Below are 22454 nucleotides of genomic sequence, written 5' to 3'. Positions count from 1 at the left end.
AAACTACCACACAATTATACTCATCTCACATGCTAGTAAAGTAATGCTCAAAATTCTCCAAGCCAGGCTTCAACAGTATGTGAACTGTGAACTTCCAGATGTTCAAACTGGATGTAGAAAAGGCAGGGGAACCAGAAATCAAATTGTCATCAAAAAAGCTAGAGAGTTCCAGAAAAACATCTACTTCTGCTTTATTGACTATGCCAAAGCCTTTAACTGTGTGGATCACAACAAACTGTGGAAAATTCTTCAAGAGATGGAAATACCAGACCACTTGACCTGCCTCCTGAGAAATCTGTATGCAGGTCAAGAAGCAACAGTTAGAACTGGACATGGGACAACACATTGGTTTCAAATTGGGAAAGGAGTACATCAAGGCTGTATATTGTCACCCTGCAGAGTGTGTGTGTTAGTCACTCAGTTGTGGCCAACTCTTTGAGACCCCATGGACTATAGCCCACCAGGCTTCTTTGTCCATGGAATTTTCCAGGCACGGATACTGAAGTGGGTTTCCATTTCTTTCTCCCGGGGATCAAAACAGGGATCAAACCCTGGTCTCCTGCATTGCAGGCAGATGCTTTACCCACAAAACTACTAGCAGAGTACATCATGAGAAACGCTGGGCTGGAAGAAGCACAAGCTGGAATCAAGATTGTCGGGAGAGATATTAATAACCTCAGATATGCAGATGATACCCCCCTTATGGCAGAAAGTGAGGAGCCTTTGCATCAAAAAGCCTGTTGATGCAAGTGAAAGAGGAGAGTGAAAAAGTTGGCTTAAAACTCAACATTCAAAAAAGTAAGATCATGGCATCTGGTCCCATCACTTCATGGCAAGTAGATGGGGAAAGAATGGAAACAGTGACAGACTTTATTTTTTGGGGCTTCAAAATCACTGCAGATTGCAGCCATGAAATTAAAAGATACTCCTTGGAAGAAAAGCTATGACAAACCTAGACAGCATATTAAAAACCAGAGACATTACTTTGCCAACAAAGGTCCATCTAGTCAAGGCTCTGGTTTTTCCAGTAGTTATGTATGGATGTGAGAATTGGACTACAAAGAAAGCTGAGCACCGAAGAATTGATGCTTTTGAACTGTAGTATTGGAGTAGATCTTTGAGAGTCCCTTGGACTGCAAGGAGATCCAACCAGTCCATCCTAAAGGAAATCTGTCCTGAATATTCATGGGAAGGGCTAATGCTGAAGCTGAAACTCCAATACTTTGGCCACCCAATGTGAACGACTGACTCATTGGAAAAGACCCTGATGCTGGGAAAGATTGAAGGCGGGAGGAGAAGGAGACGACAGAGGATGAGATGGTTGGACGGCATCACCAACTTGATGGACATGAGTTTGAGTAAGCTCCGGGAGTTGGTGATGGACAGGGAAGCCTGGTGTGCTGCAGTCCATGGGGTCGCAAAGAGTCAGACATAACTGAGTAACTGAACCGAACTGATTCTGATAGCAAAACTAGACAAAGATATCACAAGAAAGAAAACTATAAATCAGTATATCTTATTAATAAAGATGCAAAATTCCTCAACAGAATAGTAACAGACTGAATCCAGCAACATATATAAAAATCATGTTTTATGTGAATTATAAACCATGACTAAAGATTTATCTCAGGAATGCAAGGGGGTTGAAACATGAAAATCAGCTAATCTATAACATCATCATACAAAATATAACATTATACCAAATGAAAGAAGCCAGACATAAAGGACCAAGTATTTAATAGCAGCTTTACCCTAAGACTTATTGTATAAGAAAGTTGGGGAAAATGTCTGAGATGGGCTCTAGTGGTGAGGCTAGTGAGATTCTGAGTTGGAAATTCACTAAAGACATCTTCAAAGAAGGAAAAGGCAATCTTCTAATAGAAAAAAAGCATAAAAATGGGAGAAATGTCATGCTGTGTCAGGTTATTTCATCCACTTTTAACGTTCCTCCTTTGACAGAATCCTTTGTTTGGGCATATGGGTATGTCCCCTGATAGCAACTTCCAAATATCTGTGGCTTCCTCTCCCATTATCCAAATTCTTGAACTGCTACATCATATTCATGAATTGACATGAACTGATTCTGTATAAGCATGGCAAAAAATGTTTGATACATTATAGACTAATTTCAGTCCTACAAGAGTCTTATAAACTGAAAGCTCGGGCACAATATAGCTAGTACACTGGTACCTATTTGAAGTTTGGTTGTTTTTTTTTCTGTTAGAGGGGAATGTGTTCATGCTAAGTTGCTTTAGTCTTGTCCAATTCTGTGTGACTGTATGGACTGTAACCCACTAGGCTTGGCTGTCCACGGGTATTCTCCAGGCAAGAATACTGGAGTGGACTGCCATGCCCTGCTCCAGGGGATCTTCCCAACCAGGGATCAAACCTGCATCTCTTACATCTCCTACACTGGCAGGAGGGTTCTTTACCACTAGCAACCCCTGGGAAGCCTGTTAGAGGAGAACGACGTGAAAGTGAAGTCGCTCAGTCATGTCCGACTCTTTGCAACCCCATGGACTGTAGCCCACCAGGCTCCTCCATCCATGGGATTCTCCAGGCAAGAATACTGGAGTGGGTTGCCATTTCCTTCTCCAGGGGATTTTCCCGACCCAGGGATCACACCCAGGTCTCCCGCATTGCAGGCAGATGCTTTAACCTCTGAGCCACCAGGGAAGCACAGGTTCTAAAACAGGAATATAGAAAAAGACAAAAGATTTTGTCCTTCTTCCTTAGAACTGTGTTTTAGAGTTCAAGATTCAAACGCAGTAAAAATTTTGATAAACATTATGCTTCTACTGTGGCCTTTGGGTCAGGTAGACTTCTTGTATTATTCCAAGCACTACCCATACTACCTTTCTATTTCTGAAAGACCAGGATTTTGGAGAACACTGTGTCAGGAAAAGACTCTGGTAAGATAAAGGAGAGTATGTGATGATCAAGGATGCATTCCCTTTGTCATGTATAGACACACAGGCATGCACATTTCTGTTAGCTTTGCAGATATAAGCTCCATAAACGCAAGTCATCTTGTCTTACGTCCACCACTGTAATAATTCCAGAATCTAACTTGTTAGCGTTGTCGGGACTCGATGATTCTAATGCTCATCACGTCCATGAAATATGACCTAGCAGTGGCCGATTCACACTCAAATCTCAGAGGCAATACGGCTTCCATATCCATGTTGGCCAAGCCAATTTGATTTTTGGCTTAACTTGAAAGGAAATAGTCAAAATAAGTTTAAAAATCCAAATAAAATATTTTCAGCAATCACAAAGGGGAGAAGGGAATAACTGTTAATTGTCATCACATCACTTTGCCCTATTATTATTTTGTGTTCTTCTAAGAGTACCATTCATTTTTTGTTTCTTTTTCACATCAGAATACATAATTTGACATATTAAAGTTGTTTTTGTTTTTTTTTTGTAAATCCACTCTCAAACAGGTAAAATAACGCTGAATAACCAAGGACTGGAATTTTCTCCATTCAAGCGTCTGTTTTTTTTAAAACAGATGACAATTGATGAGCTCAAATCTGAACTAAAATGGCAAAGTAGAAATCTCTACCTGCAGTTCAAAGCCACAAAACCTTTAAAAATTATAACATTTTAAAAGTTCCTTTGGAACTATCATCCATATCCCATTAGTACTGTTAAGTAGCATAAAGAATATGCACCATATTACTTTTATAAAATCTGGAAAATCCTGAATTCCAAAACTATGGACTTGGAGTTCAGTTAAGGCAATGGGCCAGGAGATTAGAAGAAAAGCCCTGTGTATTACACTTGAGTTTAATCAGGCAAGTTGGGCAAATTATAATCTCTCTGTTTCATTATTTGGAAACAAGGGAGTTGGTCCAGATGAATTCTAAAATCTCTGACAGTAATTAAATTCTAAGATTCTACCTGATCAACTTATATTTTGAAACATATAAAATTATGTTCAATTTGGATTATTTTGAAATTCTATTAAATTATGAGCATTTAACTTTGCCCAGAATGTGCGACAAGCACACATTATTAGATGTTACTGCAATTATGCAATTTAATTCAGTGTTAGTACCTGCTGTGCCAAACACAGATGATATGCCTTCCATAATGGTCCTGTGGATATTGGGATGAGAAAGGACAAATGCAAATGTCCAAAATGCAACCTTAAAAAGAAAAACATGTGTCAAAAAATATAACCTTCTCTGAAGGTGAACAAAAGAATATACAGGATTAGCCACAAACAGTTAAAATATTGAAGTTAAACTTAAAAACATGTTAGTAAAGAGTATCTTTGAAAACAACTAGATGTTACGAACAAAGAGATGTTATATATCTCCGAGGGATTAACTTTACAATATTATTCTGCCATTACAGTTTTAATATATTGTTTATACAGAGTAAACTATCTTCACTACAAAAAAAAAAAGGGGGGGGGAATCAGGATTTTTATTTTACTAATATACAATATCATTGGAGAAGGAAATGGCAACCCACTCCAGTATTCTTGCCTGGAGAATCCCAGGGACGGGGGAGCCTGGTGGGCTGCCGTCTATGAGGTCGCACAGAGTTGGACACGACTGAAGCGACTTAGCAGCAGCAATATACAATATAAAATATTACACCAGCACATATTAGAATTTCAGAAACAAGTTATGACACTTAAGCAAGTTAGTCCAAAACAAAGACATTTTTAAAGATTCAATCTCTTTGAAATACAAATAAATTAGCAAATCATATACTCTGCAAATGAAACATGATAATTTTAAATAAGCCTCAGAAACTATATCATAACTCATTACCCAAAATAGGGTTCTTTCACACCCTATTGAGTAAGGATGCTTGAAGTTTATAGAGTATTACTGAATACAGTATGTTTGCAAGTTCTTGCTCTAGGCCAAACAAAATTATTTCACATCTTTCCTCATTGTGGTATTATAAAATAGCACAACCAAGAAAATATCACCAACCAATAAAATTATACTGCTAAACATCAAAGACATACAGATGGCTAACAAGCGCATGAACAAGATGATCAACATTACTAATTACTAGAGAAATGTACATCAAAACCACCATGACACATCCCCTCACACTGGTCAGAATGACTGTCATCAAAAAGTCTACAAATAACAAATGCTGGAGAGGGTGTGGAGGAAATGAAACCCTCGTACACTGCTGCTGGGAATGTAAACTGGTGCGGCCACTATGGAAAACAGTATGGAGCTTCCTTACAAAACTAAAACTAGAACTACCATATGAGCCAAAAATTTCATTCCTGGGTATACATCCAGAAAATATGAAAACACTAATTCAAAAAAATACATGTACCCCAATGTTGATAGCAGCATCATTTACTATAGCCAAGACATAGAAGCAATCCAATCACCCAGATAATTGGATTAAGAAGATGTAGAAGGCAATGGCACCCCACTCCAGTACTCCTGCCTGGAAAATCCCATGGACGGAGGAGCCCGGTGGGCTGAAGTCCATGGGGTCGCTAAGAGTCAGACACGACTGCGCGACTTCACTTTCACTTTTCACTTTCATGCAATGGAGAAGGAAATGGCAACCCACTCCAGTGTCTTTGCCTGGAGAATCACAGGGACAGGTGGGCTGCCATCCCTGGGGTCACACAGAGTCGGACACGACTAAAGCGACTTAGCAGCAGCAGCAGCAGTAGCAGCAGTACATATGCACAATAGAATATTACTCAGCCATAAAAAGAATGAAACACTGCCATTTTCAGCAACATGGATGGACCTAGAGAATATTGTGCTTATGAAATAAGTCAGAAAAAGGCAAATACTGTATGATATCACCTATATGTAGAATCTTAAAAAAAAATACAAATGAATGTACAGGAAAAACAGAAACATACTCATAGATATAGAAAACAAAATTGTGGCTAACAAAGGGAGAGAGAAGGCGGAAGGACAAATTAGGGGTATGGGATTAACAGATACAAATTACTAAGACAGATAAGAAACAGGATGCCCTGGACAGCACAGGAAATTATACCCATTATCTTGCAATAACATATCATGAAGCATAACTGAAAAAAGACTGAATCACTATACTGTACACCTAAAACTATACACAATATGGTAAATAAACTACTGGAGTGGGTTGCCAAGACCTCCTCCAGGGGATCTTCCCGACCAGGGATTGAACCCACATCTCTGGCGTCTCCTGCACTGCAGGCAGATTTTCATCCACTGAGCGACCTGGGAAGCCCCAAATAAACTACAATTTAATTGAAAAAAAAAAAACAAAAAAATTTTCCCTTAGTTCAGGTAGATGTTTTTGCTTCTATTTTAGATTACACATTAAAGAAAACATACCAAATCATTAAAAGAAGCTTGGGTTTCCCTTTCATCCTTTTTTTTTTTTTTTTGTAAACACATATTGTGAAAGAATTCATCTAGAAAAACCAATCCTGAAAAGACTCAGATGTCTAACACTTTGTGTCATTCAAGCTTTTTTGTCCGTCCTGAGAGACTGCTAAGCGTCTTTAAATGATCCCAATGCTCCCCTCTGTGGTCAGAAGAGGGAGAGCAAGCAACTGAAAGGAAGTGCTTGTGTTCAGTCGCCCAGTCGTGTCCAACTCTTTGCGAGCCCATGGACTGCAGCCTGCCAGGCTCCTCTGTCCATGGGGATTCTCCAAGCAAGAATACTGGAGTGGGTTGCCATGCCCTCCTCCAGAGGATCTTCCCAACCCAGGGGTCGAACTCAGGTCTCCTGCATTGCAGGCAGATTCTTTACTGACTGAGCCACCAGGGAAGTGCTTGGACAAAACCAAATTCCATCCTACTCATTGCTGTCCCCTTTGTGACACTAGACTGATACTGTGGGGATAAACACGGTGCTGTTTACACAAGCAAAGGGAACGGAGAATTGAGGCCTCTACAAGCCCAAGACCCACTCACTCTGTGTGGTGTATTCGGATTAGGACACACTTACCCAAGATATCAACTAGTTCATTTTAGAGGAAACATGCTCAGTGAGCTCTCCTCACCTTCTCCCGACATGGGCCCTTTCTACATTATCTATAGGGGAAGTGCTGAATTACTGGAATTACTGGATTTAATTAATAGCCACTCCATACTCAATCCGTTTTTTTAAAAATTTATTGCATTGAAGTAAAATTGACTTATAATGTTGAATTAATTTCTGCTGTACAGCAAAGTGATTTCGTTATATATATTGGTACATATATGTATACACGTGGGTGCGTGCATGGTCAGTTGCTGCAGCTGTGTCCGGCTCTTTGTGACTGCATGGACTGTAACCCACCAGGCTCCTCTGTTCACGGGATTCTCCCAGGGAAGAAGACTGGAGGGGGGTGCCATTTCCTCCTCCAGGGGATCTTCCAGACCCAGGGATTGAACCTGTGTCTCTTGTGTCTCCTGCTTGGCAGGTGGATTCTTTAACATTGATCGACCTGGGAGCATGTATACATGTATATACAACTAAATCACTTTGCTGTACAGCAGAAATTAATACAATATTACATATATTTTCATATTTCTTCCATTAGGGTTTTATAGGATATTGAATATAGTTCCCTATGCTATACAGTAGGGCTTGTTAATTAAAGACTCAGAGTTCAAGTGGGGGGAAAATATATCTTAGTGATACTGCATAGATTTTCAGTTATACAAAAGAGGGGTTTAAAATTTTATGTGGTTAATTACAGTTTTAGAGATCGACTAAAATTGGCTATTACTTATTTTTAAAGCAAACTCAAGGAATTCAGTTAAACTGAATAAATGGTTGTACAGTGGTGTTAGTTACTGTCTTTGATGCCCCTTTTCTTAACAGATTTTCTTCTAAAAATATATATTATATTCTACATAAAATCTTTTAAATTAAAAAAATCACTCTTTTAAACAGAAAGGGACAGAGAAGAGCAATGATGCATAAGAAGTTTATACACATGACTGAGTCAACCAATAAGAATATGTGACCTTGGGATTTGACATTTGACAAAAGAGTTCAAAACTTCTCCCAAAAGTACCAGTTCATGTTTTGTCAAAGGGGTCACATCCATGGTGAGGGCTGGGGAAAAAGAAGAAGGACCACTGGACTCACTGAGCTTCAGAAGCAGCCACCAAAATGCCTTTCCATCATCTTGAAAAGGTACGAACATAGGAAAGAAGAGATGGGGAGGAAAGCTCTGCCCGTTGAATCAGGGAGAAGATGAACTGAGCGTGTTTTTCAGCCTCATTTGTTCTTCCATTCAGAACTAGATTTACTAGAGGGTGTCCCTGCTTATCCAGTGGCTAAGACTCTGAGCTCCCGATGCCGCGGGCCCAGGATGGATCCCTGGTCCGGGAACTAGAGCTCACATTCCACAACGAAGAGTTCGCACGCTGCAACTAAGGATTCCACATGGCGTGACCAAGACCGAAGACCCCGTGTGCCACAGCTCAGACCCAGCACAGCCAAATTAAAACAAGCCAACCAACAAATGAAACACTTAACAAATATTGGTGGAATCTCTATAACCGGCCAGACAGTCTTCTACCAATCATGGTAAACACAAAACTTACAGAAGACATACTTCCTGCCCAAAGGACTTTCACATCTGTTGAAAGTATGAGAGAGAGACAAGAGAAAAAAATGAGCTAAATATACAGGCAGCAGATGGTACAGACAATAAATGCTGTGGGAATTGAGTGTGGGATGGGGAGGGGTGGGGGACCATCACCATTGAAAGTGTTTAGAAAGAGCCTCAGAGAAGCAGATTGAACAGGTAAAACATCAACTTTGTGATTGGTTTGGAACAATGTTCCTGAAAAGTTTATTTGGTAGTCAGGAATTTCTTGGACTTTGGAAATGGGTTTCCTGTAGAAATAATTTCATAAATCGTGGTTAATATCTTGGACCAGTCCACCGAAGTTCACCAAGACCTTGGTCTCATAACAGAGCCTCCTGGAGCCCTGTACCAAGCCCATCTGATGCCTGAGCTCTGAGTTCCATGGCCCTTGAGACACAGCAGAGAGTAGAATATGATCCAGGCACCAGGGAAGCACAGGCCCCATAATCCACACCTCTGGCAGGGCTTTTGGAGGCTCTCCAGGCCACGGTGGGAGATTACAGAAGCTGGGAACAGCAGTAGCTACTCTCACCCTAGGGCATCTGAGAGGTCAAGTTTTGGAAGCCAAAGCAGTTCATTATTAGTGGGCCACTGAACAAAATGACTGATTGAAACCATGGTGTTGCTTTTTATAAGAAAATAAAGTGAATGCTTTTTGAGCCAGGAACTATAAGGCACTTTCCACTCCTTAAAAACATAATGGTCACAATATCCTATGAGGCAGATAACATTCATCCTATCTTATAGATATGGACACTACGGCTCGCAGTTAAACAATTGGCCCACTCTCATACGGCGCTGTGATTTGGCATTGGACTTGATTCAAAAGCCAGTTCAGGGTCTCTGCCTACACGCCAGTTCCCTCTTGGAAGGGCCAACAAGAACCAGTAAGACGGAATTTTCACTGATCATCAGACACTTGCTTTCCGAAATTATTGATTTAAATTCTTTCGCACCAGTGCCAGGAACAGATTCCAAAAAACTGTCTTCCCCTGGGTCAGATCAATGGGGCTTTGTGTCCCTTTCTTCCAGGGGGTCCTTTCTAATGAGATCTTGAAAATTAATCCTCTGACAGGACTGACTTTTGTTGCTGCTTTGGGAGTTGCTTTTGATATCTGCCTTTTAATTTTGCTCTGGCTTAATCAGTTTCCAAAAGAATTGCATAAGGAAAAATCAGAGAATAGTATTAGAGGTACATAAAGAAAGGGAAAGGGTAGACTGTTTTTACTTTCTCCTACCCTAGATGAAATAGATATTTTAGTGACTGACACACACTTGAACAGAGAAGCCAGAATTTCTATTTCTGCTCTTTACAGAATCCACCTGCAATGCAGGAGATCCCAGCTTGCTTCCTGGGTTGGGAAGATACACTGGAGAAGGGATAGGCTACCCACTCCAGTATTCTTGGGCTTCCCTTCTTGCGATTTAGCTGGTAAAGAATCCACCTGCAATGTGGGAGACCTGTGTTTGATCCCTGGGTTGGGAAGATCTCCTGGAGAAGGGAACAGCTACCCACTTCAGTATTCTGGCCTAGGGAATTCCATGGACTATGTACTCCATGGGCTCGCAGAGTTGGACATGACTGAGCAACTTTCAGTTTCTTTATAATGGGTTACAGGAAACCAAAATATTGATACTTAGAAAGCCTTCCATAACTTTTACCAGAGGAAGGAGAAACAAATAATATTTAACACATCTTATTTCTATTTGTTAGAAGAAAAAAGAATACATTTAACATTATACGTGGGTTAAAAGTTCCTGTTTAGTAGAAAACAAACACATAAAAAGTTTAACCTTTAAACTCTCAAATTATATAAGTGCAACTTAAGCTAACATAAAGTCTTCCTGACACAGGAAACAGTTGTGCATCGATCATGAAGTGTCAGACAAGTCTTGTAGCTTTATTCTAATTCATAACAGTTTTAAAAGGAAATGGTTAAAAAATCTCTGCTCTCATCCCCACCACCCGAACTGCTAAGAGGAGCTCGGTGCATCTACATTTTTGTGCAAACAATGAGGCTTCTGAGAGTCTGGAATGTTGATGATGCTAGGCCGAGGGTGCTTTTGTGATCAACCCCCCAAGAAAATCTTGGACACCGAGTCTCTAATGAGCTTCCCTGGTTCATAACACTTCCCAAAGTTTGTCACAACTTAATTGCTAGAGGAATGATGTGTGTCTTGTGTGACCCTGCAGGGAGAAGACTCTTGGAAGCTTGTACCTGGTTCTCTCTGGGCTTCATCCCCCCCACTCCCCTTTTTCCTTTGCTGATTTTGCTTTGTATCCTTCTGCTATAACAAATCTTATCTGTGACTGCAAAAGAAAAAAAAACAAAAAACCACACTCCTCTTTCTTTAAAAGTATGGTAAGTTCTAATGTCACCAGCTCCACTCATGGGGAGGCTTCAGGTCTACATCATGCCAACAGGAAGGATACACAGGAGAATGGGTTCAAGGGAAGACAAAGAACTCCTGATGCCTGGGTAGCAGCTGGTTTATCTCACTGAATCTTCACAATAATCTTGTAGAAAATGAGGGTTATGGATTATTAAAAGGCTCAAACCTAGGACCACACTAGGAGTTTTACTATCCCTTTTTACCAATAAGGGAACAGAGGATCAGAGAGTCTGTTACCTCCATAAGATCCTATGCTGTGGCTAGGATACCTGGATTCAGCTCAATTTTAACTGAACTACCCATTTATCTACTCTCTCCCCAATAAATGGCAGGGGTCAAGACTCACTCATCTTTGTAGCACTGATATTAAGCACGTTGCCCAACATGGAAAGTACAGAAAGTGCTCCATACACAGGTGTGGTCACATCTGACCCCTAAGTGCAAAGTCTTCCCTTAGCCTCTTACATGCTGCCTTACAAAGAGCAGAATGCACTTCAGATCTCTGCTGTGCCTCCTTTGTGATCTTAACAGATTTCCTTAGGCACTTAGTTTTATTTTCCTATCTCACAACCAAATCCATTACAGTCATTTTCTTCCCCATAACATGTGGAAAAAAATTTTTTTTTTAAATTCCCTAGTGGCTCAGTGGTAAAGAATCTACCTGCCAATGCAGGGATACACAGGTACCATCCCTGGTCCAGGAAGATCCCACGGGCCGTGGAGCAATGAAGCCCATGCACCACAACTCCTGAGCTTGTGCTCTAGAGTCTGGGAGCTGCTGAAGCCTGCAAGCTAGAGCCTGTGCTCTGCAGCACGAGAAGCCACTGCAATGAGAAGCCCACGCCCTGCAACGAGAGAGTAGCTCCCGCTCTCTGCAACTAGAGAAAAGTCCACACAGCAGCAAAGACCTGACACAGCCAAAAATAAATGAACAAATAAATAAATTATAAAAGAGGAAGAAAAATGAAGGGAAAAACTGAAAGTACAGTAGACAGAAATGCATGCCTTCCTTTACTAATATACTTACAGGGACAGTATTGGACAGAGAAGCCCAAAGTAGTAAGAGCCCATAATTAGAACTCTTTTGTTCATTTGCTTCCATCTCTAGGAGGTCCAGTACAGCCTGCATTACTGTCTGTTTAAAAAAAAAAAGAATATTGTCAAACCAGAGCTATGTGACCAAGACTGATATTAATAAAGATCATCTTTCTTTAATCTGAAAAGAACATTTTTCTTTAATCTGAAAGATACTATTTTTGCTATTCTTAGGTTTGCGATTTCAGACATGCTAAGGGATTTACATACTTACTGGTAGACTAGTGATTGGAAGCAGGGACTCTGAGGTTCAATACTTTTACCACATTGGTTCAAATCCTGGCTTAATTTTTTTAAACACTTTATTTTTTAGAGCAGTTATAGGTTTACAATAAAATTGAGAGGAGAGTACAGAAATTTCTCATATAACCCTTACCCCCACATCTGCGTAGCTTCTCCATTGTCGTCAGCATCACTTACCAGAACTGTACATTTTTTTTTTACCAAGGATGAAACTAAATGGATATATCATAATCATCTAAAGTGTATAGCTTACCTTAGGATTCATTCTTGGTGTTGTAAACTCTATGACTTTGGACAAATGCATAATGACATCTATTGTCATTACAATATCACACGGAGTATTTTCATGTCCCTAAAACATCCCCTAGGCTCTGTCTACTCATCTCTGCCCAGTCCCTAACAACCACTGATCTTTCTACTTTCTTCATAGTTTTGCCTTTTCCAAAATGTCACATAATTGGAATCAGACAGTACATAGCCTTCTCATATTAGCTTCTTTCACTTAGTAATATGCATTTATGGTTCCTCCATGTTTTTTCATGGCTTGATAGCTCATTTCTTTTTAGCACTAACACTCTGTTCTCTGTAGGTAGCACAGTTTATCCATTTACCCCCTTACCTATTGAAGGGCATGTTGGTTGTGTCTAAATCAGTATATTATAAATATTACAATACTCTAAAACTATGCAGAGAACTGACATTTGACATGGATGGTGCCAGGTCAGATCAGGGCTACATCCAAGGCCACCTACTGTGGCTGTTCTTGGGTCATCACACAAATTCCATGAAAGCATTTCCTTCATTGGAAGGTTTCCCAGATTTGCCTCTGCCAATGGTCATCTCCATCACCATGAAGAAACTCAGGCATTGTAACATTTCCATTAAACTTACTTGTGCACTGTGAATCTTAAATAGGCAATAGAAATAATAGTAGTCACTGCTTTGGAAGGCAAGTACTGTTTTAAGGGCTTCACAGGGATCAAAGCATTCAATGCTCACCCCAGCTCTAAGGAGTAGATCTGTTATTTTCACTATTTTACATTTGAGGAAATGAAGGCACAATTAAGTTGGGGAGCTTTGCTAGAGACATACAGATTGTCACTGGTTGAGCTGGGATTGAATCCTGGGAGTCTGGCCCCTGGCTCCAGTGCCCACAATCATAGCTACTAGACTATCTACCCTTTGAAAGTGAAAGTTGCTTAGTCATGTCTGACTCTTTGTGAGACTCCATGGACTGTAGCCTGCCAGGCTCCTCTGTCCACGGAATTCTCCAGGCAAGAATACTGGAGTGGGTGTAGCCATTCCCTTCTCCAGGGGATCTTTCCAACCCAGGGATCGAACTCAGGTTTCCTGCATTGCAGGCAGATTCTTTTCTTTACTATCTGAGCCACCAGGAAAGCCCTTTAGGGACAATCTTAGCCACTAGGGCTATGCTGCCCCTTAGAGACTCAATCCTTAACTCATGGATTTGGGATTTGGAGAAGTGCACTACGCTAGAATGCAGTGGGTTTTCTTCAGATTCTATAATATGGAAAACACCAATTACATCACTATCAAAGTAAACACATGACTAGAGGCTGTTCCTGTTACTTACAAAGAATGTAATGTTTCAAAAGTGATTAACTCTGGCTTTCTGGTTTTAACAATCCCTTGTTTTCCAGGTATTGAAGTTGTTGTGAAAAATAAATGAGTAGTGAATTTGTGAAATGTGTAATAGTATGGCTGGGACACAGTAAGCAGCCCACACATGTCAGTGATGTCTTATTGTTTTTGTAACAATGGATTAGCAGGTTTGAAAATAGTTTAAGTATAAATTTCATTTACTTCTGATTTTTATCAGATTTACAATGCAAGTTGTTATGGTACAAAGTTAATGTTTCATTGAAAATGCTACAGATATATTTCATTCTCTTGATAGGCTATTCTGTAGCACAGTATTTTAAAATAAAAACATTAGTTTAATATGTATCTAGTTTAATATGTATCTAGAATAACATGGGAGAAGGCAATGGCACTCCAGTACTCTTGCCTGCCTCGGTACCCATGGACGGAGAAGCCTGGTAGGCTGCAGTCCATGGGGTCGCGAAGAGTCGGACACGACTGAGCAACTTCATTTTCACTTTTCATTTTCCTGCATTGGAGAAGGAAATGGCAACCCACTCCAGTGTTCTTGCCTGGAGAATCCCAGGGACGGGGGAGCCTATTGGGCTGCCGTCTCTGGGGTCGCACAGAGTTGGACACAACTGAAGCAACTTAGCAGCAGCAGAATAACACGGGAGACGTCATTCAAGTTAAAATATGATAAAATTATGATGTGATAAGAGTGTGTATAATATTAAAAAAAAAAAATCTTCTTCTAGTCTTTTGCTTAACTAGGCCATTGAGGGACTTCCATGGTGGTCCAGTGGCTAAGACTCTGTGCTCCCAATGCAGAGGCCCTGGGTTTAATCCCTGGTCAGGGAACTAGAGCCCACATGCTGCCGCTAAGACTCAGTGCAGTCAAAAAAACCAAAAAAACCCTAGGTCATTGAAATCCACTTATACAGTAAAAGACAACAAAATCTTTTATTTTCTTCTTAGCCCATGTTTTTTAAAAGATTGTTGGTATAAAGACATAAACTCTGTGTGAACACTGCTGGAGGAAAACAGAAACAAATTTTTTTTTTTGAAAAGTTAAATATTCCCTAATTTTTTATTCCTGGTACCACTACCACAATTTACAGGGCAATATATCTGATGTAATGCAAAGAAAAAGACAAAGCTACAACGGATAAAAGACCTCAGGAATGTAACATCTAATTGACATTGCTGCTGTTGCTGCTGCTGCTGCTGCTACTAAGTCGCTTCAGTCGTGTCCGACTCTGTGCGACCCCATAGACAGCAGCCCATCAGGCTCCACCATCCCTGGGATTCTCCAGGCAAGAACACCGGAGTGGGTTGCCATTTCCTTCTCCAGTGCATGAAAGTGAAAAGTGAAAGTGAAGTCACTCAGTCATGTGCGACTCTTAGTGACCCCATGGACTGCAGCCCACCAGGCTCCATCGTCCATGGGATTTTCCAGGCAAGAGTACTGGAGTGGGGTGCCATTGCCTTCTCCGTAATTGACATTACATTGCATTAATCAATAGCTGCACTTTTTGCAAACTGTGGATATAACAGTCCTGAACAGAATGGTTTCCTGTTTAAGCTGCAGTAACTTTTCTGACTATGGATCATCGTTCTTTCTGTGGCAGATTTTTACAGTTTCTCTAATGCATTTGGGACAACTGTCTCAAAGTAACCTGCAGCTTTTCTGACAACTCCTCGCTCTCTCTCCTGCTAAGAACTGTAGTCCTTTGCTTCTGAGTTTTTAGAATTTTCTGCTACCATATCCACCACTTCCACCACCAGATCCCTAACTGCCACCATAGGGATTGCCTGAGCTTCTTCCACCAAAACTGCCCCCTTTCATGGGTCCATAATTTGATTGCTGTTGTCAATTATAATTTCCAAAATCATTATAGTTTCCACCACCACCATAGTTGCCTCCAAAATGTCCTCCTTCATCGATACCATCATATCCTCCACCACGACCACCCTACCCACCACCCTGGTTTCCATATCCTGGTCCACCACCACCATAGCCTCCTCTACGACTATAACCAGGACCACCGCCATAGCTGCCAGCATCCCCTCCAAATCCGCTATATCCACCATCGCCTCCTCCATAGCTCCCTCTGCTGCCACCACCTCCACCACCATAGCCTCCTCTTCCACCAAAGTTTCCACCACGGCCAAAGTTACGTCCACCACCTCCAAAGTTTCCTCCATGACCCATGAAGTTGCCAGATCCACCTCCACAACCTCTTTGTCATCCAGCAGATTGCATCTCTTGTTTAGAAAGGGCCTTTTTTAAAAAATGAAGTCACACAGCTCATGAGTGTTCAAACTGAATTCAGTTCCAGCCATAAACACTGAATAAGCTTCACCAAAGTTCAAAATCTGTCTTTATTCTAAGAGGGAGTTCAAGTACTTATGATTAAAGTATCTCATTTCTTCAGAGTAAGAAAAATAAATGCTATTCTAGAATTACTGTCAGTGGGGAGTTTTAAGTGAAGTGAAGTGAAAGTCGTTCAGTCACGTCCGACTCTTTGCTACCCCATAGACTATACAGTCCACGGAATTCTCCAGGCCAGAATACTGGAGTGCGTAGCCTTTCCTGTCTCCAGGGGATCTTCCCAATCCAGGGATAGAACACAGGTATCCCACATTGCAGGTGGATTCTTGCCAGCTGAGCCACAAGGGAATCCTGGGAAGTTTTAACTAGGGCATTAAAACCCCTGTTTTATAGGCTCCTAGATTACAGATCTACTTGGGTCCAGCTTTTATACACATATGGTTTTACCTCTAAATCCTGGAAAATAATGCAAAGAAAAATGTGTTTATCTAGATCTGTTTGTAAAACAGAATTCTTAGCTGAGACAAAGTTTGTCAGTGAAGGGCATCCCAGTCTAACTTCCTTTCCTTTTGGCTAACTGTTGACTGTTTAATTCTGAATAATGTGTATATGGTGATTATATTTTTTTGTACTTTACTGTATTATTATTTTTTTAATTTAAGAAAATAAAAGGCAATGTGATTTTCCCCCTTTTCTGTCTTTTCAGAAATGCCTTGCAGAATATAATGACAGCTTAAGATATACAGCAAAGATTGTTTGCATTAAACAATTTAATTCTCCAGCTGTCCTGGTACCCAGTCTAACTTTCTATCCCCTCTATTCAAGAGGGAGATCCCCAAACATTCACGCATTCCTTTTTTTTTCTAAAGTGAACTTCCCCTCCATTGTTAAGCAGAGTTGTTTAAAATAACACTTGCTCTTGTTAACTAAAAACAAACGAACAAAAATATTTGATATCATCTTTAAGTGCTAAAAGATAGGAAGTGATTTCTTCAATGATGATAACAATGATAAATTCTTACATAGTCTTTACTCTCTTCCAAGTGCTTTCCAAATATTAACTCACTGGATCCCACAACTCTATGAAGTAGGTGACAAAACTTGAGACCAAGAGATTAGGCACCACATCCAAGGTCACAGAGCAGTGACTGGATTTGAGTCCAGGCAGTCCAGGCCAAAAGGAAGCCCAGCCTCCGAGGGTGAGTCTGGAGAATCGGGTAGTTTTCCAAAGCTTCCAGGGATTCTAATGAGCGGTCAGGACTGAGAACCATGCATTAGCAAGCATCAGAACCATCTGGAAGGTGCATTAAACCACAGATGGCTTGGCTCTCAGGGTTTCTGCCTGAGGGGTTCCCAGGTGATGTTGGTACCATTGGTCTAGGGACCACATGGGGAGAGCAGTAGATCCAGGACACTTAGAAGCATGACTCCTGGTGCCTTGCTCTTTAAGTTGTATGTCATACTACCTGGCTGCATTTGAAGAGAGAAACAATGAGTGGTGGTGACCTCAGGGAAAAAACCGTCAACTTTGTCAAGCTTTATTATCTTTGCCTAACTACCTGTAACTCCCACCTGAGACTGTTGACACAAAGAACTCTCTAATCAATGTGTGTATGCTAAATCACTTCAATCATGTCCAACTCTTTGTGACCCTATGGACCGTAGCCTGCCAAGCACCTCTGTTCACGGGATTCTCCAGGTAAGAATACTGGAGTGGGTTGCCATGCCCTCTTACAGGGGATCTTCCCAACCCAGAGATTGAACTGGCATCTCTTACATCTCCCTCATTGGCAGGCTGGTTCTTTACCACTGTGCCACCATAAATCAATTTAAAAAGAAGCTCAGACTATTGCGTTATTTTGTTATCTGTAGTGTCAGTTTTTCGTTTATGGAAAATAGGGTTAATTCCTCCCTTCCTGTTGTGAGGATGTAATAATAAAATAACGTATGCAAACATTCAACACAGTGGATGGCAAAATGCTATCTAATGCGTTTCATGATTTTTAGCAACAACAACAACCACAAAAAAAGCTAAGGAAAACTTACCGGGTAATTATCTTTTGCAGATTTGTATGTTTTTATATCTGGAATGTTTTTCTCAAAAAGTGCTAGAAGCCACTTTTTGGATTTTGACCAGTTTCTAGGTGAGAAAGAATACGTGTATAAATTAACTGAAAAGCACTCCAGAAGTAATAGATCACAGCAGAAAAGGGACACTATCTACGGAATCTTAATTCTCCAAACATCTTCTTTTTCAGCGGGAACTTCATGAGAGGTCTTCCTTCAGATTTATCAGTACCCAAGGAAAACTGAGGGGGCAAGGCTGCCATATTTTAGTATCTTCTGCAAAGAAATGCTTGCATTCCTAGGGGACAGGTGCTGAATGAGAAAACAGGGCCGACGACTTGCTCAGCCTAAGTTTACTCTGGCTGTTGCCAGTCTCAGGAGGATGAAAAACTAGCACAGCAACCTGTGATTAGGTTAAATGAGGTAAAGCAAACTAACTAAGAGCAAAATTTTTAATCTTTTCTGACCAGTCATCAGTGTAGACCAACTGCCAAGAAACTAAAAAAAAAAAAAAAAAAAAATCACATTACTTTCTAATCAAACTGTTTCATAAACTTTTATCTGAGCCAATCGTGAGAAATACAATTGACCCCAACTACTGTTGCCTCAGGGGAGAATATGGACAAAGTCTGATTCTGACCCAAGTCACACGTGATAATGCAGGAATGACTGGTAAGAGTAAGCTGGAAATGGCATAGAAGGGAAACGACATAGAAGGTCTCAAAACAGATTCTTCATTTCGTTCTCGTATTCTCCCCTTCCCCTCTTGTTTTTGTTCCTCAAAATGAGACTAAAGAAATAATCCATCACTTTTCTTCAGTTCCTCCCTTAGCTCACACACACACACACCTAACTGGTCATAAGAATTAGCTTCTGTCTCTTCCATGTAAACTGCTATTATATCTACTTAGAACATAGAGAGGAGTGACAAATATTAATGGCTGAGGGGAGCTTGAAAAGGGAATTAATACAGGAAACAGCTGTCTACCTGAGGAGCCATTCTGGCAACTGGGACCCATATTCGAAACCTTCATCGTAAGCTTGAAAGTGCTGATGAAACTCCCTGATTTTCCTCTCGTCTGTGGGAAACAGACCTTTTTTAAAGAGTATGTTCACTGTCACTGGGTAAAGCAGGTGCCTGCAAAGATAGAAACACATAAAATGTCAGAGCCAATGACCAAAGAAGAGAGGCACGGGATACAAGAAGCTGTTACTGAACAGCTGTATACTAGGGGTGGACAATCAAATGTGAGGCTGCCAAGGCTGCAGTGGTAAAGAACCTGCCTACCACTGCAGGAGACATCAGAGACGCCAATTCGATCCCTGGGTTGGGAAGATCCCCTAGAAGAGGAAATGGCAACCCACTCCAGTATTCTTGCCTGGAGAATTCCATGGACAGAGAAGCCTGGTGCGCTACAGTCCATGGGATAGCAGAGTCGGATACAACTCAAGAGACTTAGCACACACGCATGCACGCAATCATATGTGATCAATTTAGTGGGGGGAAGTCACTCTTAAGAGCTTTTAATATTTGGTTACTGTGCTCGAGATAACTTGGGGGTAAAGTTGTGGTCTTATTTATCTAAAGATTTTCAAATGCTTTCTAAGCAAATATTGTTCGATCCTGATAAATGTGAGCTTAAAACTCTTAGGTGGTGTTTCAGGGGGGCTCTGAAGAGCTCTGGTACCATAGTTCTTTACATTTCAGCACAGAAAGAATTCATCGAGAGGCAGAGTGATAGATAAGGAGTGACTTATTAGGATAGGATGCTTGTGAGGCTTACGAGTTGTGGGTCAGAGGAGGCTACAACCCAAGAATTTACTGGGCTACAGTTTTATAATCAAAGGAAAAGTGGGGAAGCGGAGAAGATCTTCTTTTTCTTGAGCAGATGTCATGTTTCCATCATCAGTTCCTCCTGCTGGTTGGGCAGGGGAGTTTTCTTGTCCCTACATGGTCAAGCCACGTCCATAAATTATTGTTTTTTATGTGTACAGAGAGCGTGTCCTAACTTACTGAGCTCACTGAGCTGGATTAGGGTCTCATGCCACTTTTGTTACATTGTTTTGGGGCATGTCTTGTGCTTCTGTGCATGGTTTTGCTGCTAAACAAGCCTGCCTGGCTTCATGGTTACGTAAATCTGTTTTCTTGAGTAATCATTAACTTACAGGGGCCTCCCATTTTTATTCTACTTGCAATCCCCTAGTGGGATTAACTATTTAATCACCTACTTTGTCCCTATACTCTGTCCTCATCAAGCTGATACACAGAAAAATTCAACACAATTTCAACAAGCATTTATTTTTAGCAAATAACAATAACCAAGATACTGCTCTTACCTTTAGACAGCAGCAAAAAAATACCCAAACAAAGAATCAAGGGCAATATTAGTCACCAAATTCCTAATATCTCCCAGGATCTTATGACTTTGAACCATACTGAAAATTCAAATGAAGTAGTGAGAAATGGAATATTTCCTGCCATATCAGTAAACAAAGGATATCATAGTCATCAGCACCTATAGCCACCACTGATGGTGAGCTGGCGAGCCCTGAGGAAACTCAGGAAGGAAAAGAATACCTGCCATCTGGCAGCCCTCAGACTGCAGGCACTCCCTGCGGTGAACCCCAGGAGCCTCAAGATGTGAAAACACGGGATATTAGCCCCAGAGAGCTGAGGTACCTATCAAATGAATGATTTCAGTGAGCCCAGACTCTTGTATATTCCCAAACATAGAAAAGTGCTAAATTCCTGAGATATGTGGTTTTCTTTGATTAATAAAAATCTTCTGATAGATGTTTAGACTACCTGTCCTTTGTTGCAAAACTTCTATACGACCTGGCTCCTGGTCTCACCTTTTCAGAGCAGTTCTCTAAGGGTAACCCAAGATGAAGTTGAAGTTTTAGGGCTTGCAATCCTAAAAATTCCCACCAAACAAAACATAACTCTCAGCTTTTAGGTTGTGAATATTTCTGAAGTCTACGTTATCTGTAAGTTTTCCCTCAAATGAATGAAATTACTGTGGAATACTTATGTAAAAGAATATCAAATATTATTAATATGTTCTAGATTAGTAACACTAAGTACTGTTTCTTCCATTTTTGTTTGCCATCTCTCCTTTACAGAAAATTCTCAGGATCTCCTTCTGTCACAGTTCCAAAGTTATTCAAGAATCTGTTTTGTTTTGTTGTATATATTAGGCATGTCAAAAGTTTGGTTGGTTTATTAAAACTTATAATAAGTTTTAACAAAAACTTATTAAAAAAAAAGTTTATTTTTTCTGTCTCTGTTTCTAGACTTCTAACAAAATATTAAATGTTGTTGTGCTTTACGAGCCTGAACAGTTGAATCCTGCCTCCAGTATCAGGGCATCCCCCTGAGATGGAAAAGGGCCTCACTGGTAACTTCAATTTACCAAATCTCCCTGCATGTGGCGGGGATTTTTCACATGGCTCCCATGCTCAGCCCTGACATTTGTCAAAAAGCTCCGGAACATAACTGAGCACTACCTGGCTCCCCATACTGTCCTTTCCTGTCTCACTGTCTCAGCATCTCTGCTCTCAGAGGACTTTGGGCTCACTCCTGAGGCCAATGGTGGCTTTGTCTCAGCCACCTTGTGAAGTCTCACAAACATCTCCTGGAACCTTGTCCTCTACTTTGCAATCCTCTCCTCTCCCCTCTCCTCTCAATGTCCTCTTCAATTTGTCAATCACAAATTGCACTGAATGCTTTGTCAAAATTCTGATGGATACATGACAGTTATATGAAGGAAACTCATGTAGAACATACAAAATTGTAAGGAATGACTAAGATGAAATTATTATATATGCCTGCTAAGTTGCTTCAGTTGTGTCTAACTCTTTGTGACCCCATGGACTGTAGCCTGCCAGGCTCCTCTGTCCATGGGATTCTCCAGGCAAGAATACTGGAGTGGGTTGCCATGCCCCAGTCCAGGGGATCTTCCCAACCCAGGGATTGAACCCATCTCTTACATCTCCTGCACTGGCAGGCAGGTTCTTTACCACTAGCGCTGCCTAGGATCTATTGGTTCGTTTGCTTAACTTCAAATTGAAGTACTAAATGAAAACTGCCCATTAATTAGAATTTAAAAGATCAACAGAATGTTTTAA

General features: G+C 40.8%; 1 protein-coding gene across 1 annotated transcript in view; it reads right to left on the bottom strand.

Annotated features, from left to right (window-relative positions):
* Positions 1-22454, bottom strand: part of LOC129645831 (24-hydroxycholesterol 7-alpha-hydroxylase) — an 83658-nt gene that overhangs the window by 49049 nt on the left and 12155 nt on the right. Inside the window, exons 4-7 of the mRNA XM_055571273.1 lie at positions 19315-19464; positions 18306-18399; positions 12012-12119; positions 4064-4154 (exon numbers count right to left, since the gene is read on the bottom strand). Of these exons, the coding sequence (XP_055427248.1) occupies positions 4064-4154; positions 12012-12119; positions 18306-18399; positions 19315-19464 (443 nt within the window). The remainder of the gene's footprint in view (positions 1-4063; positions 4155-12011; positions 12120-18305; positions 18400-19314; positions 19465-22454) is intronic.

This window comes from Bubalus kerabau, chromosome 3 (assembly GCF_029407905.1).
Source record: "Bubalus kerabau isolate K-KA32 ecotype Philippines breed swamp buffalo chromosome 3, PCC_UOA_SB_1v2, whole genome shotgun sequence".
NCBI lineage: Eukaryota > Metazoa > Chordata > Mammalia > Artiodactyla > Bovidae > Bubalus > Bubalus kerabau.
The sequence above is the reverse complement of the archived record's forward strand: the minus strand, read 5'-3'. Positions and strand labels throughout refer to the sequence as shown.